Raw genomic sequence first — 26,612 nt, 5'->3', positions numbered from 1 at the left:
GTTCATAGACATCTCCCACGCAGGGCGGGAGATGTACAAGAATAGTCCCTGAAGCCACTGTGATTGCAGTGTCAGTCTGGCGTAACAGCTAGCGTATCTGCCTAGTAAACGGGAGGCGTTGGTTGGAATCCTGTTGCTGGTATAGATTTTAATTCATTGCTGCAGCCTACATCATTTTACGTGTAGTCGGAACTGTCCGTTACGTTCCAGCAGAACCAACATTTACTCCATTAAAACTTTAGGTATGATAAACAAAGAGCATACTGTCTGAAGCAACTGGTCACATACGGATCGAGTGTTTGCAATCGACCTTTGATTTACATAAAAAGCGGAGAACTCAACAGAATTATATCTCACATTGACAAAAGCAGTTGCTCTGAAACAAAATAAACCGTTCCTCCTAGGTATTTACAACAATATATTTTAGATATTCCATTGTTATTTATTTTAAGCTTTTGAGATTCCTTACTGATACTTGTCATCAACTGTGTTTTTTCAAATGGTATTTGTAATCCTACTTTTGCTAGCTGACGTTGCAGCTCTGAGTTTGTTCCGGTGCACGTTCAATTGAGTCTGTAATAAGTGCCATGTTATCTGCAAATGCCAGAAAATCAGCAGTAATCTCGTTTGGCTTTCTTCGTAGCTCTATGCGATTAGTATTTGTGGCCTTTCTCCGTTCTCTAACCACTTTATCTACCACAGTTAGAAAGTAGGGTGGGACAGTCCATCTCCTTCTCTTATTCCTAATTTCTTTTTTTTAATTTGCCGACAGTTCTCCCATAAATTGAGCTGTTGATGTTGCGTTGGTTAAAGTTGCTGTAATTATTGCTGTTGTTCTGCAGTCCAGTCCAAATTCTGTTAAAATTCAGAGTAATCTATTTCTATCAACAGAATCGTGTGCGTGTTTCAAATTTGCAAATATTACCACATATTTCAGGCTTCTGATTTACCGAATTTCTAAGGTGTGCTTTCAGTTTATGGCTTGTTTTAAGCATGCTCTGCCCTCTTGAACCCTCCTTCGTATCCCCCTAACGTGGATCAAGTATTCTTTCAGCTTTGTGTAAAAATGCCTTCGGGTCTTATACTTCACTGACAAGAGGGAGATTTGTCTGTAATTTATAAGATCCGTTATATTTCCCTTTTTATGTAGAGACTGTATTGATGCAGATGACCATCTAGCCGGTGGCGTGTTTATTTCCCAGATTTCTTGAATTATTTTTGTTAAGCAAACTATCGTATTATCACTAGTCTTTCCATAATTCTGCAATTGTATTGTCTTCCCCATATGCTTTTTTTAAAAGTTTCTTACGATTTCTTTAATTTTTTTGAAAGCTGAAGACTTTGGTCTTGTTCTCTTGATGCTGCATTGTCAAAATTGAAAATTTCCTGTGGTGGGTAGGAGTTGCGTTGTTGTTGTACGCAATTTTGAGCATTTTTAGATCTTTAAACTGTAAGCTTCACAATGTATATTTACTTAACCTCATTTTGAACGCTCTATATAAGTCCCCTACGTTGTTTTGTTCATGCTCCGATTCTACTTCTTTCAACTGAACGTTTAGATCTTCTAGTCTGACCCTCTTAACACTATTTGATCTTGCTTTCCTGGCTTCTATGCAGTATTTTCGCTTCTTATCATTTTATATGAATTGATGGTGTTACTGGTTCTCTGTCTTTTGACGATTAGTTCACCACATTTTTCATTTCGCTAGGGGTGTATACGTTTCTTTTTTTAGGAGGATGGACCTTTTAATGCTTCTATTAAGTCTTTTGCGAAATGGAATTCTTACATTCTTCCTGGAGTGTGAAGGTATTTCGCTTGTGTCATGTATTTTACACACCAGGTGGAGTAGTTCTGTCATGGCTGTGTCTTCCAAGGATCTCAATAATTCTGAAGGAATGCTGTCTGCTCCAGGGGCCTTGCTTCCACTTAGGGTTTCAGTGCTCTGTAAAACTCTTCTCACAGTAACATACCCCCTCCCCCCATCTCATCTTTACCTGCTTCCTCTTTTCTTTCGATAATACTGTTCTCAATTTGGTTTCCCTTATATAAGACGCAGTATATTTTCACTTTTCAGTTTCCACTTCTTTTTTTAGAACGTGTTTGTTATCTGAAGGGTTGATATTCATTCAGTTGCTTTCCTTCTCACGAAAGTTCTCTTTAATTTTCCTGTAGCTGGCACATATCTTTCGCCCAGTTATGCACGCATCTGCAGCCTTCCATTTGTCCTCTAGCCATCCCTCGCTTAGCCAATTTGCACTTTATTTCAATCTCTTTTTTTAGGCGTCTCCGCATTCCTTTCCGCCCGCTTCATTTACTGCATTTTTACATTTTCTTCTTTTATCGGTTAAATTTAATATATCCTGTCTTCCCCAGGGATTTCATCTAGGCCTTGTGTTTCTACTTGCGCGATCCTCTGCTGCCTTCCTTATTTCATTTTTCAAAGCTACCCATCCGTCTTCTGTTGTACTCCTTTCCATCGTTTCAGTCCAACCTTGCCTGATCCACCTTCTGAAACTCCTAACAACCTCTGGTTCCTTCAGCACATTCAGACCCTGTCTCCTTAATTTCCTATTTTTTGCGATTTCTGCAGTTCTAATTCGAAGTCCATAACCAAAAACTATGATCAGAGTTCAGAGTTCACATCTGGTCCTGGAAACATCTCCACGTTTAAAGTGTGGTTTCTAAAACCTTCCAGTATCCCCAGGTCTCTTCCACGTGTACAGCCATATTTCATGATTCATAAACCAAGTGTTAGCGATGATTAAATTATGCTCTGTGCAAAATTCTGTCAGGCGACTTCCTCTTTCATTCCTTCCCCCCAGACAACTTCTCGTAATATTTTCCCTGCTCTTTCTCTTCCTACTGCGGAATTCCAGTCACCTATTACAATAAAATTTTCGTCTCCTTTAACTATCTGAATAATTTCCTTTATCACATCATATATTCTTTCAGTCTCTTCTTCATATACGGAACTAGTTGTATAAACTTGTACCATTCTGGTGCGTGTTGGTTTCGTGTCTGTTTTACCTACAATAATGCTTTCAGTGTGCTGTTCATAGTAGCTTACCCGCATTCCTAATTTTTATACATTATTAGGCCTCCTCCTGTATAAGCTATTTAATTTTGTGTTGATAAATTACCGCTATATCTAACTTCAACCTATTCATCTCCCTCTGAAATTTTATAACCTACTTACCCGATTAAGGAATCTAACAAAAATGGTTCAAATGGCTCTGAGCACTATGGGACTCAACTGCTGAGGTTATTAGTCCCCTAGAACTTAGAACTAGTTAAACCTAACTAACCTAAGGACATCACAAACATCCATGCCCGAGGCAGGATTCGAACCTGCGACCGTAGCGGTCTTGCGGTTCCAGACTGCAGCGCCTTTAACCGCACGAAGGAATCTAACATTCCAAGCTGCGACCCGTAGAGTGCCAGCTTTGTTTTTCCTAATAACGACATCTTCCTCAGTAGTTCCTGCCCAGAGATCAGAATGGGGGAATATTTTACTTCCGAAATGTTTTATGTAAGAGGATGCCATCAATAATAAACCATTATTTTACCCATATTTTAAGCAGAGTTGCATGCCTTCGGGAAAAAAAGAATGGCTGCAGTTTTCCCTCGCTTTCAGCTGTTCACAGTACCAGCACAGCAGTGTCCTGTTGGCTAATGTTACAAGGCCAGGTCAGTCAGTCACCCAGCCTGTTACCTCAACAACTACTGAAGAGGCTACTTGCCCCTCTTCAGGAGCCACATGTTTCTCGGAACATTCAACAGATACCCCTTCCGTACTGTTATCTGCATCGTTGAGTCACGCAAGCCACTCCTGCTCGGCAGTGTCTATGATTCATTGGGCGGGAGGGTGGCGGAAGGAGGGGGGGGGGGAGAAGATTACGTTACACAACGTACGTTTACGCTGCAGCTTCGGAGCTCGCACCGCTCCTTTTCGTCTGATGCATTGAAGGGCCCTTTCTCGTCAGTCAGCCTACTAAACAAGGGATTTTTACGATTTTCTTTGGAAAAAATAATGAAGCAATCAACGTAAATATCTTTGCATAATATTTATCGATTCTTGGACCACGTTTTCTGGTCTTCTTCAGAAATTCAGTTATTAAGCCTCGCATCCGCGGAGTAAAGTTGCTCTGTCCCAGTATGGGGTGTGTAGATGACGGAAGCCCCGCCGTCTACAAATTTTATCTGAAATCTAATAACAAACAATTATCTTAATCTACAGGATTTTCTGGTAAAAATATAATTTTTAATTAGCCTATAATCGTATTTATTCTTATAAAAACTTATTATTGCCTATAACATGTGCATGGAAAACGTGTGCATCAAGACACCACGGTGACACACTCGGTTTGTCGGGTAATGTCTATGCGAGCGAATACAGAGATCACTTAGAACGGAAACTTCCTAGGAGAATGAAAAATCTGTAGTATTCCGATTTTCCTGCGGTTGCAAGATTTATAAAACTCATGCTCATCCCCGAACAGCCTCAGACAAACCTTGATAAGCAACCAGGATAATTCGTTTGCAGAATCATATTACTGCTGTGTCCAAGATGTCCATATTCATAAAATATAAATGTCTCCGCAGAAATGTGCAATCGATTTGACATCATTGTTTTGGATGCCGTGGATTAGCGCAAACCTGATGTTTGTTGATGGCTTACCGTCTGACTGCTGTCGTTGTTCCGTGTCCTTACCGCATTTTCTTAAGGTTTTGCTCACTGGAGGCTGATAAATTCATGTTGCTCGCCAGTCGCGCGTCTCAGACTCATGCTGAACAACAGCCTGGACCGTTTCAGAGACCTCTGTATTGTTGAGAACTGCATCACGTCAAGATATGCTATTTACTTTAAGAGGACATGTGGAAAATAATCACCGCAAATTTAAGGAAATTATCCAGCGATAACAGAGGCGTAACTAAGCTTGGACGACCGGGGCAATGGCCTCAATGTAAGATGCAGCTGGAAACCAAAAAAAGGAAGAAGTGGATAAAAATTAAAATGGGAAGGAAAAGTGGAAAATTTACAAAATGAAATAATCAAGAGAAGTTTTTTGCTACGTTAAATTAATGAAAGACAATATTGAAACTCATTCTGACGTAAAGATATACGAATCATTTACCACCTTTACTCAGATCAAAGATCAGTGTACATTAGGATACTAACACCAGTTAACTTAAAAAATGGAAGGAAAGGGACTAGATGTGAGAAAGTGTTCCGACTAAGGCTATGACGGAGCATCCATGATGGGCGTCGTAGACAATGGTGTGCAATTAGGATCAACTCACAATTTTCGTTGCACACGATATACACACGAATTTGTAAGCTCATTTCGTGCTTGCTCTGAGAGCTGATTTTTCAAAACACTTTTCCTAAAAGTACTTAACGATAGATTTTCATTAACGTCTTCAGTAACCATTCTTTTAAATGTTCATACAGCACGGCAGGCCGCGGTAGCCGAGCGGTTCTAGGTGCTTGAGTCCGGAACCGCGCGACTGCTACGGTGGCAGGTCCGAATCTTGCCTGGGGCATGGATCTGTGTGATGTCCTTAGGTTAGTTAGGTTTAAGTAGTTCTAAGTTCTAGGGGACTGATGACCTCAGATGTGCTCACAGCCATATGAACCATTTGATCCTACAGCACGGGGAAACATCATCTGTACTCCTACTGTGTCAGGCGCTTGCAGTGGTTCACTCAAATTTTGTAAACGCCTGTGAACCATAGGAATCCACAATTTGTCCATTAGTATCTACTGCAAAATCTGATGCACTTGTAAACATATCAAAAAAGCGTTGGGTGGTATACTGTACATTCCCAACCTCCTGTACCATTGCCCACTTTACTACAAGCACTGACCATTTCACCCGCCTGACCAGAACAATGCGTGCCTTCCCTCACTTCATTACGTTGCCAGGTTAGCAAACTACTTTGCAAGTGTAGTTTTATAATTTTATTACGTAATTCTTGAATAACTACTTTCTGTTTAGAGTCAGCAACTCAATTTTCAAGATCTTGAATGCGACTGAGCAACTGATGCTTTTGCGCTTGTATTCGGAACACCTGCGTGCGGCTAGCAACACTGCCCTGCAATAACTCTTTACTAGCACGCACACTTTCCAGGAGGCTATTACACTCACCTGGCCCACTGTTTCCGTGTTGACAAGGCAGCGTCCCAACATTCCGCGCAGCCGCTGCGCTAATTCCACCACGCTATCTCCAACTTTTTCTTGGCGTATAGCCAGCTGATATTGCAACTGACGGGGCCAACCAGATATACAGGCCCTGCAACGAACTTGTGACGTCACACTAGGCGGCTTGTCTGTCACTCTTCGCGAACGCTCGACTCCGTGCAGGACCCACAGGAAATCACCATGTAACTGAAAAAGTGTCCACTAAGGGTCTTAAATTTCTCGTGTGCTGCCGAGAGCTTATGGGCATTTAAACGAACAGTAAAAATGTAAATGTGTGACTAGGGCCTCCCGTCGGGTAGACATTTCACCGGGTGCAAGTCTTTCGATTTGATCCAATTGGGCGACTTGCGCGTCGATGAGGATGAAATGATGGTAATTAGGACAACACAACACCCAATCCCTGAGCGGAGAAAGTCTCCGACCCATCCAGGAATCGAACGAGGGGCCCCTAGGATTGATATTCTGTCGCGCTGACCACCCAGCTACTTCTTTTTATCGCTGTGTTTGGTCGTTGCGGGCGTCACATGACATCGGTTCAAGTTCGTTGCTGATCCTTTCACTCAGTTTTTTATTACAGAGGCCAACCAGCTCTCTGACCAAACACGCTGAGCTACCGTGCCGGCTGGATGAAATGATGATGATTAGGAGCTACTGGGGGCGGACTAACCTAACAGTCAAGAAATATTAAGCTCTCCTGAAATTGTTACTCGCTTCCCTCCAGAGGTGGCTGCTGGTCATGGAAGCCCCGTAGTATCACGTGCTGTGAAGTACACTCTTTGACATAAAACTCGACCGGGGGTCGGCCGCTTCACATGCTAAGTCCACGCTGATCGCGACATGGCACAAATAAACTGACCAACTCGCTAATTCTCTGAGTCCGGCTATCTGCACAATCTGGCAGCGCTGTAGATTGCGGCACTTCCTGGAAGAACTCTTGTCCCATGTTAGAAAAAAACCTAGACTGTTTACGCCCGTGGTCTAGTGGTAGCATGCGTTCTTTTTGTCTTCAATGTCTGTGGATCAAGACCAGCTGGGGTAAAATATTTTTATATCCTCTTCTGTCTGAATGGTGAAGACGTGAATTTAATGGTAGCGCAGAATCAGTCTATTTCACTTTCTGACACACCGATAACAAAACTTTATCCTGTAACCATTTTGCGGCAGATTTCTCGCAGACTGTCATCCTCTGGACTCCGTATGCGGCAAAGCTCCGGGATCCACTTGCTGGCTACCGGCAGTGGCCGTGGCGACAGCAGCCGCGCTGCACTCCCCTGTTCTTTATCGAAAACGCCTGCTACCGCTCATCGCTTTTGATAATTTGAAACGCTTTATTATTATTAAATGTTGCTCCACAGAAGATTTCTACGATTTCCATTCACGCTCGAAAGCAACATAGACCGACGCCCTGATTAGTAGATCGGTACTGTATTACATTCAAAACTGTTCAAATGTGTGTGAAATCTTATGAGACTTAGCTGCTAAGGTCATCAGTCCCTAAGCTTACACACTACGTAACCTAAATTATCCTAAGGACAAACACACACACCCATGCCCGAGGGAGGACTCGAACATCCGCCGGGACCAGCCGCACAGTCTATGACTGTATTACATTAATCGGCAAGAGCTGACTATGGCCCCAAATTAATTTTATAGACTGGGACGAAATTCGATGAATTTATAAATGCTTCGTACCTCGTTTCTTTTTCTTTCAAAGTCAATTATTTGTGCAACTTCTGGCCAATATTAGGATGTTTTCGTCAAGGCAGAGTGAGCGTCTGTGGTGTAAAGTGTATTACAGTTCTTGTTTCATTCCTTATGGTAAGTCTACGGGATAAACTGTGTGAATAACTTGCAATGCATGCTCTGTAGCAGTGCAGGAACACTGCACATTTGGAGTTCCATGTATGGGTTCATGAAGTATTTATTGTTGATCGGAAGTGATAGTTAAGGTCATCAGATTTAAACCAGAAAAATATGTCGTTTTGAAAGTTTCAGAGAACGGAAAGGAATTGCTAACGCCGGTGTCAGCTAACGTCTACAGTTAAATGCTATTGGAAAATTTAGAAGAGAGGAACTATATTTATCTACATGTTCACTTCATAAACAACGTCCTCACATGTTAGACCTATATGACGAACAAAGCTCAAATTCGTATCCTTGACAGTCGGTTTGAATCTTTTCAGAAACTAGTTTACGGTGAAGCACCTAGGCATTTGCAAAGCAGACATCCGAGATATTAACGTAATTTACTAAGTCGAAATTGCAATTTTTTATCCACTGGCATAATTCATTCAGACAGAATCAGCACAAGACTATCAAACAAAGACTTCCATTTACCGTTGCAACACTCTAACCAGCAGCTGACCCAAGGGTAATTCACGGTGATGGTCCGAAATTAGCAGCTCCCTGCTTTACCTCGACTTAAATCTCAAATGAAATGAATGCCATGAGGAATCGAAAATTTGTTGACTGCGTCTCTTCTTGCTTCCATCCCTACCAACATATTTCTTCATTCTTGTGGTAATCATGACATTCTATATGTATGTTGCAAAACATTACAAGTGGACACATGCGACATCGAGGTATAAAGCGTTCGATATCTAACATTATGTTCAATGGAATTAAGCTTTACTTCGTTTATTATTTTGAGATGATTATGAACGCTACGGAAAATTATCTCACATGTTTTATGCTGAATGTGAAGTATTTGTTAACACTGTAGTAGTGCATTTATTTCCGGGTGTAGCCCGCCATTACCTCGCTAAATTCACTTAGTGCTATATAAGAGGTGTTTCAATCTTGATGAAAGCCGCTGAACACAAAGTTTTATTTTCCATTTGAAGTAATGGAGTTGCAAACTGCTAGTAAAAATTCCTTATACGAAATCTGAAGAATGCCTTTACGCACAAATCTTCGTGCAATTTCGACTTAGTAAATTACGTTAATATCTCGGATGTCTGCTTTGCAAATGCCTAGGTGCTTCACTGTAAACTAATTTCTGAAAAGATTCAAACCGACTGTCAACGATACGAATTTGAGCTTTGTTCGTCATACAGGTCTAACATGTGAGGACGTTGTTTATGAAGTGAAGATGTTGATTAATATAGTTCCTCTCCTCTAAATTTTTGCAATAGCATTAAACTGTAGCGGTTTTCTGACACCGGCGTTAGCAATTCCTTTCTGTTCTCTGAAACCTCAAAAGCGATAACTTTTTCTGGATTAAATCTGATGACCTTAACTATCACTTCCGATCAACGTTAAATACTTCCTGAATCCATACATGGAACTCCAAATGTGCAGTGTTCCTGCACTGCTACAGAGCATGCATTGCAAGGTATTCACACAGTTTATCGCATAGACTTACCATAAGGAATGAAACAAAAACTGTAATACACTTTACACCACAGACGCTCACTCTGCCTTGACGAAAACATCCTAATATTGGCCAGAAGTTGCACAAATAATTGACTTTGAAAGAAAAAGAAACGAGGTACGAAGCATTTATAAATTCATCGAATGTAGTTAGGACCTTTAATTTCGTCCCAGTCTATAAAATTAATTTGGGGCCATAGTCAGCTCTTGCCGATTAATGTAATGCAGTAATCTCCGTTGTTTTCGAGCGTGAATGGAAATCGTAGAAATCTTCTGTGGAGCAACATTTAATAATAATGAAGCGTTTCAAATTATCAAAAGCGATGAGCGGTAGCACGCGTTTTCGATAAAGAACGGGGGAGTGCAGCGCGGCTGCTGTCGCCACGGCCGCTGCCGGTAGCCAGCAAGTGGATCCCGGAGCTTTGCTGCATACGGAGTCCAGAGGATGACAGTCAGCGAGAAATCTGCCGCAAAATGGTTACAGGATAAAATTTTGTTATCGGTGTGTCAGAAAGCGCGGACTTTGCCTGTGAAGCGGCCGACCGCCGGTCAGGTTTTATGTCAAAAAGTGTATGTGCCACGACCTGTCTTAATCGTGGGACTCACCAACAGCGATTTTGTTAGATATCTCCAGCACATTCCTGGCTTCCATAGTACATCAGGGGTAACCTGAAGCATAAGATGGAATATACACTCCTGGAAATTGAAATAAGAACACCGTGAAATCATTGTCCCAGGACGGGGAAACTTTAATGACACATTCCTGGGGTCAGATACATCACATGATCACACTGACAGAACCACAGGCACATAGACACAGGCAACAGAGCATGCACAATGTCGGCACTAGTACAGTGTATATCCACCTTTCGCAGCAATGCAGGCTGCTATTCTCCCATGGAGACGATCGTAGAGATGCTGGATGTAGTCCTGTGGAACGGCTTGCCATGCCATTTCCACCTGGCGCCTCAGTTGGACCAGCGTTCGTGCTGGACGTGCAGACCGCGTGAGACGACGCTTCATCCAGTCCCAAACATGCTCAATGGGGGACAGATCCGGAGATCTTGCTGGCCAGGGTAGTTGACTTACACCTTCTAGAGCACGTTGGGTGGCACGGGATACACGCGGACGTGCATTGTCCTGTTGGAACAGCAAGTTCCCTTGCCGGTCTAGGAATGGTAGAACGATGGGTTCGATGACGGTTTGGATGTACCGTGCACTATTCAGTGTCCCCTCGACGATCACCAGTGGTGTACGGCCAGTGTAGGAGATCGCTCCCCACACCATGACGCCGGGTGTTGGCCCTGTGTGCCTCGGTCGTATGCAGTCCTGATTGTGGCGCTCACCTGCACGGCGCCAAACACGCATACGACCATCATTGGCACCAAGGCAGAAGCGACTCTCATCGCTGAAGACGACACGCCTCCATTCGTCCCTCCATTCACACCTGTCGCGACACCACTGGAGGCGGGCTGCACGATGTTGGGGCGTGAGCGGGAGACGGCCTAACGGTGTGTGGGACCGTAGCCCAGCTTCATGGAGACGGTTGCGAATGGTCCTCGCCGATACCCCAGGAGCAACAGTGTCCCTAATTTGCTGGGAAGTGGCGGTGCGGTCCCCTACGACACTGCGTAGGATCCTACGGTCTTGGCGTGCATCCGTGCGTCGCTGCGGTCCGGTCCCAGGTCGACGGGCACGTGCACCTTCCGCCGACCACTGGCGACAACATCGATGTACTGTGGAGACCTCACGCCCCACGTGTTGAGCGATTCGGCGGTACGTCCACCCGGCCTCCCGCATGCCCACTATACGCCCTCGCTCAAAGTCCGTCAACTGCACATACGGTTCACGTCCACGCTGTCGCGGCATGCTACCAGTGTTAAAGACTGCGATGGAGCTCCGTATGCCACGGCAAACTGGCTGACACTGACGGCGGCGGTGCACAAATGCTGCGCAGCTAGCGCCATTCGACGGCCAACACCGCGGTTCCTGGTGTGTCCGCTGTGCCGTGCGTGTGATCATTGCTTGTACAGCCCTCTCGCAGTTTCCGGAGCAAGTATGGTGGGTCTGACACACCGGTGTCAATGTGTTCTTTTTTCCATTTCCAGGAGTGTATTATTGGCGTTCGCAAACAGGTCACAACCACTTAAATGGGAAACAAAGTCCTATCACACGACAGGCTCAGAGCTTCCATCATCTTGTCTATGAACTCTGCTACCACTGGTATGGTAGGAGCTGTAGGAGGTGATAGGGTGCCGGGCTAACATTAATTCACACATTTTTAAAACAAATTTATTAAAAAGAAATTCCGACTCAACCTTTACAAAAAAAAACACATGTTGCCCAAACTTTTTTAAAGGTAATCGTTACAATACCCTTGATTAAATATTAACCTTGATCCAATACTAATAGCAAATAGCAGCGATACAATACCTCAAGACAATTACGACATCAATTAAAAATTTCATCTGAAACTAGGTAACTACTTGACATTAAAATTTAAATCCACAAACCTATCTTAAAAATGCATATGGTAAACCCATAAATAAAAATTATAATGATAAATTGACATTAATTCAAATTTCAAAACAATCTTCAAATAAATAATTTAGCAACAGAACTTAAAATACAAAATAACAATTAGAGCAGGACCCTACTCACAAGCAGACCAATTTCGCTCGCAGCAGAATTTAAGATTTACTCAAGTACTGTACAGGGGTGCTAGACTATTTCAAAACAAGCGTAGACACAGAGCGCCTTCAGATGAACGCCAAATAAGGTGACGCAATTGTTCAATTAGCAAATGTGGGCCAGCCGCCGTGGCCGAGAGGTTCTAGGCGCTTCAGCCCGGAACCGCGCTGCTGCTACGGTCGCAGGTTCGAATCCTGCCTCGGGCATGATTGTGTGTGATGTCGTTAGGTTTGAGTAGTTCTAAGTCTAGTGGACTGATGACCTCAGATGTTAAGTCCCAAAGTGCTTAGAGCCATTTGAACCATTCTGAACCAAATGTGATTGCTTAGCTCAAAGATTAATCTGCAGTAATAGAATTCGTCCACGGCTACCTCAGTGGGTTTACAGTGCCGTAAGCTTGCAATCATGTATTTCACAGTTCAGTCCTGCGTTCATTTCTTGGCGATACATTATACACATCATTAAATTGGACTGATAAAACCTGTGACATAAATCTGTTGCGACCGCTCCCAAACGTATACACAGCACAAATGGCGCCCACAAGGACAGACTCAATGACAACCACTAAAACATGAACAGACGAAATAAACCGATCACCAGCTACTGCATAGGAGAACTACTCAGCTTCGAATAGAGTGAGCAAGAATTCGTCCATAAATGCAACCAAGGTGCAGCGATAGTCTGGTGGAGGCTCTGCCGGCACGGTAGCTCAGCGTGTTCGGTCAGAGAGACGCTGCCCCTCTGTAATAAAAAGACTGAGTAAAGGAATCAACGATCAACTTGAACGGATATCATGTGACGTCCGCCCCGACCAAACGCAACGAACAATATCGAACAAAATGAATAAAAAAAGGGTTAGCTGTCCTCTGTAATAAAAAAAAACTGTGTAAATGGATCAACAATGAACTTCAACGGGTGTGATGGGACATCCACCCTTAACAAACGCAGCAAATTGCACTGAACGAAATAAGATTAAAAAAAAAAAGCATAGACTCCGTTCACTGTCAACACGTCTCAGAACACCAGTACAGTGTGACAAGCGAACACTTGAATCCAAAAGATGTGGTTTTTTTTTTTTTTCAAATAAACGGCCCTCAATGTCAAGGACGCCACGTTGTCGCTCCAGGTCCAGATAACACGTTGTCTTAGTACCAGGCCGGCTCGCCATCTTCCTCGCGCCGCTGCTAACCCAAAACCCTTTCGCTGATCCGCACGCGCCGCCTAGCGGACCACAATCACTGGCAAAGTCGGAAAAATACAAAATAACTTTCGGAAAGGTTCCACACACGGCACATGTGACACGACGGTTGCACATCCACTACTTAACACTGCCTGCTCACAACTGACTGGTCGAATGCACATCTTTTTCTGTCACTGTATTTTACGGTTTGTAATATGCACTTTTTTCTTCGAAAAATTGCCTCCATAATTCAGGTGCGTCTTATACTCAAAATTAATAGCAAAATGTTCAGTATTGGATTTAAAATTGCCCCCAGTCTTAAAAATGGCCATATATTCGATGCCACGGGAGACCGACCTATCGCTATCTGGTAACAATGGATTGAACTGACAGCAGCGGTGCACCGATGCGACGAACATGCACTGCGGAGATTCACGAGCTTGCCAACTCCGTCTCCCTCTCGCCCCGCCATCACAAACCCAGAACGCTGTCTAGACCATGATGCGTCATTGCAGTCTACCGTGCCAGTGAACTTGAATTGAAAGTGAGTTGTGTTATCGTTAACAGTACAATATTTTTGTTAGTAGCTAGTTTCATAATGAAAAAAATTAAAGGTATTCATATGACGTGGGCTGTAAGTTGAAAGTAACAGCAGATGCAGAAGAACATGGAAACAGAGCAGCTGAGCGACATTTCGGCCCTCCACCAACAGATAAAACCGTTAGCGATTGGCAGATTAGTAGAGAAGAACTGAGAAAAATGAGGAAGACTGAATGTACAAATAGAGGACTGAATGCAAAACGGCCAAAACTAGGAGATGACATACTGAAATGGATTCAAGGACACTATCGAACTGACATTGGAATTAATACAAAAATGATTCAAATACACACTTATAAGCTAGCGCTACAGTAGAACTTAAGAGTCTTTAAGGGTGAAGTTGGTTGTTGCTACATGTTCATGAAGCGTCATGGACTTACATGCAAACGAGAACCAAAATATCTCAGAAAGTGCCACAAGAGTATGAAGAGAAAACATTATCTTTCCATCAAAAAAATGGCTCAAATGGCTCTGAGCACTATGGGACTTAACTTCTGAGGTCATCAGTCCCCTTGAACTTCTAGGCGCTTCAGTCTGGAACCGCACGACCGCTACGGTCGCAGGTTCGAATCCTGCCTCGGGCATGGATGTGTGTGATGTCCTTAGGTTAGTTAGGTTTAAGTAATTCTAAGTTCTAGGGGACTGATGACCTCCGGTGTTAAGTCCCATAGTGCTCAGAGCCATTTGAACCATTTTTTGAAATACATATTTTATTGTTACTCCGGGAGTACTAACTTCACAACTGCAACCCCTTGGTGTCTCGACAAATAAACTATTTAAAGTATATATGAGAGGGGAATGGAACAAATTGATGATGGATGAAACCCAACATGAATTCGAGCCGAAGGGAGCTTTAAAACTACCTACAATCAAAGAAGTGTGTCAGTGGATAAAACAGTTGTGGTCTAGAGTAAGAGAAAACATTGTTGTTAAATCTTTAAAGAAGTGCGGCATGAGTAGCGCTCTCGATGGCAGTGAAGACCATCTTATATACGGAGAGGTCAACGATGACAACGAAAGGGAAGAACAAGAAGAAAGTTCAGATGACGATTTTCAGGGTTTTTAAGGGTCGCGAATTTCCAGCATGCTCGAAATGCTGTGTGTCAACAACTTATGTTAATGAGTACAACGACAAACCAGCGTAAGTTTCAAATTTCACATTTTTTATTCACTCGATGTCTAGTTCCTGTCCGGAAGTTGTGGCCGAGCGGTTCTAGGCTCTTCAGTCCGGAACCGCGCTGCTGCTACGGTCGCAGGTTCGAATCGTGTCTCGGACATGTATGTGTGTGATGTCCTTAGGTTAGTTACGTTTAAGTAGTTCTAAGTCTAGGGGACTGATGACCTCAGATGTTAAGTCTCGTACTGCTTGGAGCCATTTTTTTCTAGTTCGGGGCCGAGACTCATGGTTTTCCGCATTTTTGCAGTTACCACTTTCGAAGATGTTACGATGATTTGAAAAAGGGTCTCGGCCCGAAACTACCCATCGAGAGAAAAAAACAGTGAAATTTGCAACTTTGGCTAGTTTTTCGTTGTACTGATTTTAGAGGTCAGTTCGGTTTTATAATCTATGAAATTTTTTAGTCTGCCTTTGCATCACGAATTCTTTACATACGAATGGAAAAACCGGTAAAAGGCGACCTCGGGGATGATCAGTTTAGATTCCGTAGAAATGTTGGAACACGTTAGGCAATACTGACCCTACGACTTATCTTAGAAGAAAGATTAAGGAAAGGCATACCTACGATTCTAGCATTTGCAGACTTAGACAAAGTTTTGACAAAGTTCAAATTCTGAAGGTGGCAGGGGTAAAATACAGGGAGAGAAAGGCTATTTACAATTTGTACAGAAACCAGATGGCAGTTATAATAGTCAAGGGATGTGAAAGGGAAGCAGTGGTTGGGAAGGGAGTGAGACAGTGTTGTAGCCTATCCCAGATGTTATTCAATCTGTATATTGAGCAAGCAGTAAAGGAAACAAAAGAAAAGTTCGGAGTAGGTATTACAATCCATGGAGAAGAAATAAAAACTTTGAGGTTCGCCGATGACATTGCAATTCTGTCAGAGACAGCAAAGGACTTGGAAGAGCAGTTGAACGGAATGAACAGTGTCTTGAAAGGACGATATAAGATGAACATCAACAAAAGCAACACGAGGATAATGGAATGTAGTCGAATTAAATAGGGTGATGCTGCACGAATTAGATTAGGAAATGCGAGGCTTAAAGTAGTAAAGGAGTTTTGCTATTTCGGGAGCAAAATAACTGATGATGGTCGAAGTAGAGAGGATGTAAAATGTAGACTCGCAATGGCAAGGAAAGTGTTTCTGAAGAAGAGAAATTTAAATGTGATTTGAGACTTTCTCGGCGTATTCCATTCGTGAAATCTTCTCGGGTGATCAGCCGAGTAAAGGCGTCGTCTTCGCTTGAAGATGATGGGTACGAAACCCTTCGAAACGTTGCGAGAAGACGACGCCTTTACTCGGCTGATCACCCGAGAAGATTTCACGAAGAGAAATTTGTTAACATCGGGTATAGATTTAAGTGTCAGGAAGTCGTTTCTGAAAGTATTTGTATGGAGTGTAGCCATGTATGGAAGTGAAACATGGACGATAAATAGTTTAGACAAGAAGAGAATAGCAGCTTTCGAGATGTGGTGCTACAGAAGAGTGCTGAAGATTAGATGGGTAGATCACACAACTAATGAGGACGTATTGAATAGAATTGGAGAGAAGAGAAGTTTGTGGCACAACCTGACTAGAAGAAGGGATCAGCTGGCGGGACATGTTCTGAGGGATCGAGGGATCACCAATTTAGTATTGGACGGCAGTGTGGAGGGTAAAAATCGTAGAGGGAGACCAAAAGATGAATACGCTAAACGGATTCAGAAGGATGTGGGTTGCAGTACGTACTGGGAGATGAGGAAGCTTGCACAGGATAGAGTAGCATGGAGAGCTGTATCAAACCAGTCTCAGGACTGAAGACCACAACAATAACAATGAAAAATTGTAAAAATGTTATTTTTTTTAAATTGCTTAAATATTGTGGTGCGTCTTATGATCTGCACGTCTTATACTCCGTAAAATACGGTAGTTTCTGCACTGACACCGCTTGTACGCACGGAATACAATCGGCCTCGGAACTCTTTGGACGCACAGTGGCTTCGTTCCTCCACAGTTGGCAGCCTCTTCCCCGCAGCCCCACGGCTCCCACACACAGAGGCAGGGCTCAGGGCCCGCTCTCCACGTTTTCCAGGGCATGTCGTACCCGGCGGCGCAGGCTATGTGGTCGCAGTGGGCGCCGCCACGTGAGCGCAGCGTGCTGGCCAACGTGGGCTACGCGGGCTGCGACCTGGGCTCCGTCGTCGCCATGACTGTCTCGGGCGTCATCACCGCCAAGCTGGGCTGGCCCGCCGTCTTCTACATCTTCGGTAAGCAGCTCTCTAACTGACGGGCGATTGTGTCAACTGCAACATCCCAGGAAAAATGACCCGACTCAGAGGACGCGTAAAGCCGTCGGCACAAGGCCCGGCGCAGCTAAAGCCCAGTTTCCACGACGACACTAGGTTGCAGGCAACTGCGCTACCGGGCACTGCGCATGCGCGCCGCACGTGTGCGCAACTCGTTGGTGAAACAAAACACTGGCGACACTAGTTGCACGCTAGGTGCTACAATCTGGAACCACGCGACCGCTACGGTCGTAGGTTCGAATCCTGCCTTGGGCATGGATGTGTGTGATGTCCTTAGGTTAGTTAGGTATAAGTAGTTCTAAGTTCTAGGGGACTGGTGACCTTAGAAGTTAAGTCTCATAGTGCTGAGAGCCATTTGAACTAGTTGCACGAGTTTTGAGGTTATGTGTGTTCGTTGAGTGTAGACAAACTGAAATATGAAGTGGGGAACGGAGAATAGAGTTCGCTTTTTGGATATCGATACTTTGCATAGGTGTTTGTGAGATTTCAGTGAGGCTGATTACAAAAATAGCAACATATTGCTGCCGCTGAGACCGTCATGTACAATCATATCATAGATGGTTTGACAATATCTGAGCTGCAGGGCAAAATTTATTGAGTTAGGAGCACATATACAACTGAATGAAGAAAAATACAAACAAGTGTAATTCTAGCTGTGGCAATGCTCTCGTCTACAAGACTAAAATCCCATCGTTCGAGTTGGCCAACTCTTTGTTAAGGGATATTGTTGACAGGAGGGAAGGCTATACAAATTCAAGAAGCTGCATTCTTTATTCAATCAATATTCATCTATTTAAAACGTCGCTGCAGTGCTCCCCATTCACATATATTAGAATTTTGAAATATTGCCACTGTAAAGATCTCTCTTCAAGAGAGTAGTTTGCAAATCATTCTCTGGCCGCGCGGGATTAGCCGAGCGGTGCCGGAATGGTAGCTCAGCGTGCGCGGTCCGAGGGTTAGCTACCTTCCGCAATAAAAAACTGAGCGAACGGATCAACAAAGAATCTGAACGGCTGTCATCGGACGTCTGCCATCGACCAATATAGAGCAAAATGAAAGCGGTCAAAGGCGCTGCAGTCATGGACTGTGCGGCTGGTCCCGGTGGAGGTTCGAGTCCTCCCTCAGGCGTGGGTGTGTGTGTTTGTCCTTAGGATAATTTAGGTTAAGTAGTGTGTAAGCTTAGGGACTGATGACCTAGCCAGTTAAGTCCCATAAGATTTCACACACATTTGAACAGTTTTGAAACCATTCTCTTCTTAATGCGGCCTGCTTCGAGTAATTATTGTTGCTAATGTTAATAATTACTGTTAATCTTAATAATTATTGGTGTTAATGAAATAGCGCCATCACCAACTAAACCCGTATCCTACAGCATGTCAAGTGTTCTCGAGTGTAATGCACGCAATATGATATTTAATTTCTGTTCTGCTGATTCATTCATTACAGTACCTTTTTTCCTTATCGCATAGTTAACTCTATTTAGAAGAAACGTGAAAAGTTCTGGTGACAGTCTAAGATAATTAAAAGAACTTCGTGGATCTTCCGTTGTAAATTATTTCTGCAAGGATGCTGAGCAACCGACCTGACGTCTTTTCATCATCCAGTCAAGAATCGAAACACGTTTCTTATTTTTTTCTTATGCAGCGATTCCACGCAACAAGCTTTAACTCCATCACAACTCGTGCAACGTGCAGCTGCCAAAACTTTCATTTCAGGCACGATCAGGGACCCACAAAACGACGAAACTGAAGTGTGTTCTGGTGTCGCCGTGTCTACAAGTCATATATGAAACCACTTGCGTGCAACTCATTCCACGCAACTAGTGGCGCAACTCAATGTCGTCGTGTAAACTAGGCTTAACGTTGACGTGCACACGGGGACATTCCCAACGTCACGAGACACAGCGCTGCCGAAACATGGCACAAGCTGGTTGGCCTGGTTTTGCGCTCTCAGCGCTCTCCAGTGGCGGTTGTCGGCTGTATTTGGTCGCTTACCATACAGTGAGTTTACAGAAATGGATATGAGGAGAATTCCTACATTATCTCTATTAAAACCAACATTTCCTTTCCTCGCCATATGCCACTTACGTTGTTCTGTCTGTGGCATACATTAATAAAACGTTTATATCCGCGAACGTGTTATAAGACAAAAACGAAAGATACATGTCCACTCAGGAAAGACATCACATAGTAAAAGTTTACAAGATCAAACAAACTCACCCCTGACAGAGAGCGCAGTTATATTTACATTACATCAAATATTACAGAAGTTATTTCTATTAACTTCATACGAAACAACCACAAACTTTTATAAAATGCGAAGGTGAAAAAAAAAAATTGGATAACTGGGGAACGTAAACCCTCAACCAATGTGTGTTTGGTTCCAAATCTCGTTACTACCGTCAACTACAGTGCGCTGGAACTCCGCTTAAATTAGCTTCATTTTCTCTACCTTCATCCCCTAAATGTTACTGACATTTAATTTAACAGTTCCTAAGAAGAAGAACAGCATGTTTTCATGAATCTTAAATGGGTTGGTGGCTTAAAACGGGCTACTCTCATAACACACGAATTATAATACGAAAATAACTAAATACGAAAATTCTTTGACCATCATTTGACATATCCCGTCATTTTATTACAACAAATCTTGTCAGTAACGATTCGTTCTCCAGACATTCAAAGTGCTGGTGCTTAGAAACAGCATGTATTCATACGGTGAAGCGTGCAGTGTAAAACCCTTCGAATATGGGCTTCTGCTGAACACGACAAAGACCTGCTGAACACGACAAAGACATTATGGCTTCTTGCTGCCTGCTTGTGACGTATGGAGCTTTCATGCTTCCTATTGGTTCTGACATGTTGTGTGTTTCACGTGATGAAATGGTTTCTCAACCAGGAATAGCAGGAAGCGATGTCAGAAAACTCGTAGAGGGCCGTGTCAACCTTAGCTAGGTCGACCCGTTAGCCGACGGCAGTAGGGTGACAACGGGGGTGCCATCCCACTCTCCATTGTTGCCAAATTTATTCAAGATGGCGGCGATGACGTCATCCAAGACGGCGGCATGTAGACTTGGCAACAGCGTATGACGTCATCCAAGATGGCGCATTTTGGCGGGAGAATAGTCCAATTGTGCTATGTCCACTAACCTAACCTCAAGAAAAAATGGAGGGAAGTTTGAATTTTAGCGGGAAAATAGTGCAATTGTGCTATGTCCACTAACATAAGCCTCCAGAAGAAAAAAAATGGCGGGAAGTTTGAATTCCAACAGGATAATGCATGCAAAGACCGTACTTGTCTTTATTATTATTATTGATTATAATTCATTAACAGTCATTATTATTTATTATCATTCATTATCATTTATTATCATTTATTATTATTTGTTATTATTTATTATCATTTATTATTATTTATTATTATTGACCTCCCACCACTAGAAATTCCCTCCAAATTCAAATTCCAACACGATAATGGCTGCAAAACCTGACTTTTGTTTATTATTGTTCATTATCATTTATTAATATTCATTATAATTCATTATCATTTATTATTATCATTCATTATCATTTATTATTATCATTCTTTATCATTTATTATCATTCATTATCATCTATTATCATTTATAATTATTTATTATCATTTATTATTACCTATTATTATTGACCTGCCTCCAGATTAAAATTCCAACACGATACTGGCTGCAAAACCTTAATTTTGTTTATTATTATTCATTATTATTTATTAACATTCATTATCATTCATTGTCATTATTATAATTCATTATCATTTATTATCATTTATTATTATTTATTATGATTCATTATTACTTATTATTATTGACCTGCCTCCAGATTCAAATTCCAAAACGATAATGGCTGCAAAACCTTAATTTTGTTTATTATTATTCATTATTATTTATTAACATTCATTCTCATTCATTGTCATTTATTATCATTCATTGTCATTTATTATCATTCATTATCATTTATTATTATAGGCCTACCTCCACTAGAAAATTGCGCCAAATTCAAATTCCAACACGATATCCTCTTGAAAACTGTACTTCTATTTATTATTATCATTTATTATTTATTCAAGATGTCCGATTTTCTCGGTGATAAAGCCATTTTCCTTACATCCATAACAAAAATCTATCAAGTTCAAATCCCAACACCATAATTGATCACATGTATGAGCTTTCTCTGTCACTGATCTTTTTTCACTGGTAACCTATCATAATCGTGTTAAATAATAAACTGCACTTATAGTAACGTAATTCACGTCCTTTGATTTTGCAGGGGGGAAGGGACTGAAGACTTTATTTCAAGCAGTACAGTCATCACTTGTTCTCCAACACAGTCAGCACGCACATCTTTGATATCGCAGTGCAGACACCATGACATCCGCGCTCCAACTGAATTAGTTCAAATCCTCGCCACCACCAGGCCAGCGCACGGAGACACTGCCTACGCCTGTCACGTGAGCCGGCCAACCACTAGTGTGGGGGGCGAGCCCAGCAGTCGCTCACACGTCGTAAACATGTTTTCGCTGGACACGCTGGAACTTGTCGAGTTTGACGTCACAGCGGCCCCTTGTCCACTCACCGTGTGTATTCGTCGCCTCCACGCGTTTTCCCGCCAAAATTGTCTTCCTCAGAGCTGAATCACACAACAGTCGACCGTTCGCTGCCACACTTTTGGCGCCACGTTCAAACCTGTCGATGCCGACCGCTCACCGTCCACCATGTGTCCCTGTGCGAGCAAGAACGTACTGCTACACTTCTGGCGGCAAAGTTTGCTCGACAGTGGAATCTGCCATGACTATATAACAGCACGTTTGGACCACACTAGAACGCCTGCTAATTGACTCGCTCTCGCGTGCATGTAATAACTGTATAGTCGCTGCGCCGCCGCCCCGCTTACGTCACACACCCTCCATACACGCGACGGACATAGCCTTCTGTAAATACCTCGAAAATGACTCTTTATTTCAGACATTACGTTCATGCAGGTGTGTCCCAACTGACTTCTCCATGCTCACACAGCGAAACTCCAGAGCGCAGCTGACATACGCGCGGCCGGCTGAGCCTGCTCCATCGACAGCTCCCTGGCCGGCTGATGTCAAGCGACCAACGGTGCCCGCACAGCCCCCACACCCAGCACGCCAGGTAGCCGGCGGCGAGCGGCGCCTCAGGGTCCAACCACAAACGGCCAGCCGCGCTTGTCTCAGAGTCCGACTACGTAAACATCTTTCCGCGACCACGAGCACTTACACTTAACGCCGGACACGATGTAACCTGTCGACCGCGTGCCGGACAAAGGATACGTTTGGCGCCAGAGTTTGCTCGACAGTGGAATCCACCATGACCATATGACTGCGCGTTTGCTCATCGCGAGAACGCTCGCTAATTCACTCTCACCACCCCACTATATTAAATAATTGAATTTACAACCAGCGCCAAGTTTGACATCTGCCAATAAACAGAGCTCACTTGCGCTTCCGCCACCAACCTAAGAAACATTGTTTCAAACTATGCCACCAGCACTCAACCTCTTCCTACACGTTTCTGGTAAACGGACTCACCCTGCACTAGGTTTACATATGGAGGAACGAATTTACTTTATTTAGGAATGGCGTATATGTATCACACCGACATGCCCCACATCATACAGACATGCAAAACACTCCTACATAACTCATTTATAATGTTCTAGACACACGCTTGCTAATTGTAAACAGTTAAAAATAACTCATAGCACAGCCTACAGACACGCAAGCCACTCGTAAATAATGCAAAACGTTTACCTACGTGTTCGGTATGTGGTTTAAAGCGCTGTCTACTTGCGATCGTTAACGGTGAACCCGTCAGTCATCAGAGGACTTCCATCTCATGTGTGATGAAGGTTGACACATTTCTCTAAACGCACTTTGATTTACGCGATCCCCACGCTGTCGCATGCTCGGTGTAAAATCGAGACTTCAGCGTCATAACTAAGTTAGCTGTGGGTATTTGTGAGGGGTTGTAATCATTGTGTACACACTTACCCGACAGACGGGTGTTTACAGAGTCGGTGACGGGATGAATTTTAATTTTCACATGTTGGACGCTGCTGTTATACGTATTTGTTTGCTTGTAGGCTGTACCGGCTGCTAATAACTATCATTTTTTATACAGACCTGATGGAGTAATAGTATTATTTCTAACTTGTGATCTGGTGTGATCATTGGGCACTAGACGTATCCGCAGGGCTATATTGGGCTCGTATCATAGAAAGGAAAAGTTTTACGATTGGGGTAGAGATAGCTCAACGTAAGGTGACTGGGGAGAAGAATGTACGTCTGACAGGACGGAAAAGTAAGCGATCTAAGGTTATTGCCCATTTTTAAGTGCTGAACGTTGTAGTCTTAGGAGTGTGTGTGTGTATTTTCTCTCTCTCTCTCTCTCTCTCTCTCTCTCTCTCTCTCTCTCTCTCTCTCTCTCCCCCTCTCTCTCCTACCGGAACCTTCGGTGCACTGATCATGGATTCTAGAACAATACTTTACACATGATAGATTGGATGATTTGCTTAAAAATCTATCGAACTACGTTGTGTATAAATATCGCTCCGTTCTTGTTCTTCTTAACTGTGTGCTATTAAATGAAGGCACTTTGAGATCTGTTACTATAGTTCGATATGGTGTGCTAAGCTCCAAGACTTGGTTACATTTCGAGAAATGTGGTGCACTTGGATGGATTAGGACTAGGAAAGCTCTATTCAGTCAAGAGAGGTGGAGTATTTGTCTGCTCGGTTGAGGAATAATTGGATAGCGATGTTGCGGGGAAGGTAGGTCAAATGGTTCAAATGGCTCTGAGCACTATGGGACTCAACTGCTGAGGTCATTAGTCCCCTAGAACTTAGAACTAGTTAAACCTAACTAAACTAAGGACATCACAAACATCCATGCCCGAGGCAGGATTCGAACCAGCGATCGTAGCGGTCTTGCGGTTCCAGACTGCAGCGCCTTTAACCGCACGGCCACTTCGGCCGGCGAAGGTAGGTCAATGCCGAGATGAGGATGGTCTTTTAACGTAAGAGGACTAGATAGCTCTGTGATCGCCATACGCAGAGACATTGATCGAGTACTATGCGCGAGGTCTTAGAAATATGTATATCGTTGTCTGGTATAATTTGATCGTCTTTATGTGTTCGAGAATTAAGTGTGAATGGACGTGCTGAGCAGTCATCTATGAATGATCGCAATGATACTTGCAAAGTAGAGGATGTATGGTTTAGCTATGATACTGAAATTAAGAAAACAAGCTGTCACATGATTGGCAGGTGCTGGACTTACTGTAAAATTTTTCGCGATATCAGCTGTGATGGATAATATTACAGTTGATCGGTGGTGTCTCATTCATCGCATCTGTGCATTGGGTACGACATAATGATTGACTGACAATGCTTGCTTGAGCTGGGGGAGAAATTTTGGCTGATGGACCGCAACTTCCAGGGTTGCTAGCACCGAAAACGGTGATCCTGTACTTGAGTGCAAAAATGACGAATAACTAGAAATTGAATCCAGAGTTATAAACTATTCGGTCACTGTGACATATGAGTTTAAATGTAGAGGTGGTCAATCACTTTCGAGGGAAGTGGCTACAACGCCAGCAGGCTCTTCTATTTTCCTTGTGTTGTGGGTGTCCTTTATTTAAAAACATTCAATGTTATGCTATCGACTGTAAGAATATGATTTATAAGGTGCAAGGTATAGTTTCCTGTGAGAGACCATGCATCAGTCTGTGTTAATGTCTGTTTAGAATCAGATAATGACTTCGAAGTTGCGGCAGAAAGACGAAATGCTCGGCAGTGTGCAAAAGCGTGTTAGAAAACATTGTTTGAACAAGGGCCAGAGGCAGCTTCTCATTCGCTTAGAGTATGGGCAATCAAACTTTAAAGGGGTCTCTGCAGCATGTGTGTATATTTAATACGATCTTGTTCATATAGGCATTTGTAGTTTGAGGTGTTGGATTTGGTGAGCTGTTAGGAATTCTTGGATGGTTGCACTGTGAGTTATTCAGGGGGAGTATTGTGTATTTCGTTTGTCCGCGCTGGATGTGGATCGCATTGGTGCGTTCGTGACTTTTTCACTGTTTGATGGTAGAGGATAAAGATGATAGGGTGTTGAGGATCTGTTGTACTTGTACCTAGTTTGAGGCGTACAACATTGCGTGCATTTCCGGCGAATGGTCAAAACAAGGTCCTGTTGTAGTAACTGAGATCGTTCTGTTTATAGACAGGTTGCAGAAGGTAGTAGATATGTCTATCTCTGACTTTAATTGGAGAGATAAGATGGGTGAAGATAAATGCATACTCATCTATGCTCAGAAAGGGAGAATGCTTTTTTATTATTAAGTGAGTTTTGGCAGGAGTGAATATGGTTTTATACAGGCGAGTGGAAACTGTGAGTGAAGGGTGAATGACGTCGAGTTTGCTGGCTGGGGGAGACACTGTTTACAGGTCCTGTTGGAGATGCAAGGGGGAGATAGAGATCTGCGCTATTCAGGTATCCATTTGTGCACTGTATGTCGTTAGACAATAGCTGGAGAGCAGATATAGAGAGAGCCCACTTCAGCATTCTGGTCCTGGGGGCTGAGTGGAGGGCTGTTTAGATGGACAGCTATGTGGCTTTGACATTCCGCCAGCGCTCGGACACTCACTTTGTAAGGCGCTATGGGATTAGTTTGAGCATTTAGTACTTGATTCGGTGGTTATTGGATTAATAACTGTAATATTGAAGGTCATGTCCTCAGTGGGACCGCTTGTAATTGAGTAAGTGTGTTTACGTATTTGAAGATATGTTTTGCGAATGGTGATGTTAAGTTGATGGCGCAGTTTAGCTACCACTGTAAAAAAAAATAGCTGTCTGCTGCTGAAAGAAAGAAAGCAAGGGGTGACCATCCCTCCAGACCTGATGGATGAGTTATTAGATAAGATCAAGTGATAGTTGAATGATGCTATGTGTTAGGATAAAGGAGTCTCTAAACGGCGGGGCGAGATTTTTTTATGTGGAAATTTATGCAATCTATAGTTAGTGATATTCGACTGCTAGTGACAACAG

General features: G+C 43.1%; 1 protein-coding gene across 1 annotated transcript in view; it reads left to right on the top strand.

Moving 5' to 3' along the window:
* Positions 1 to 26,612, top strand: part of LOC124799199 (sialin-like) — a 142,855-nt gene that overhangs the window by 42,152 nt on the left and 74,091 nt on the right. Inside the window, exon 3 of the mRNA XM_047262733.1 lies at positions 17,219 to 17,471. Within this exon, the coding sequence (XP_047118689.1) occupies positions 17,219 to 17,471 (253 nt within the window). The remainder of the gene's footprint in view (positions 1 to 17,218; positions 17,472 to 26,612) is intronic.

Source organism: Schistocerca piceifrons, chromosome 5 (genome assembly GCF_021461385.2).
Source record: "Schistocerca piceifrons isolate TAMUIC-IGC-003096 chromosome 5, iqSchPice1.1, whole genome shotgun sequence".
Lineage (NCBI taxonomy): Eukaryota > Metazoa > Arthropoda > Insecta > Orthoptera > Acrididae > Schistocerca > Schistocerca piceifrons.
The sequence above is the reverse complement of the archived record's forward strand: the minus strand, read 5'-3'. Positions and strand labels throughout refer to the sequence as shown.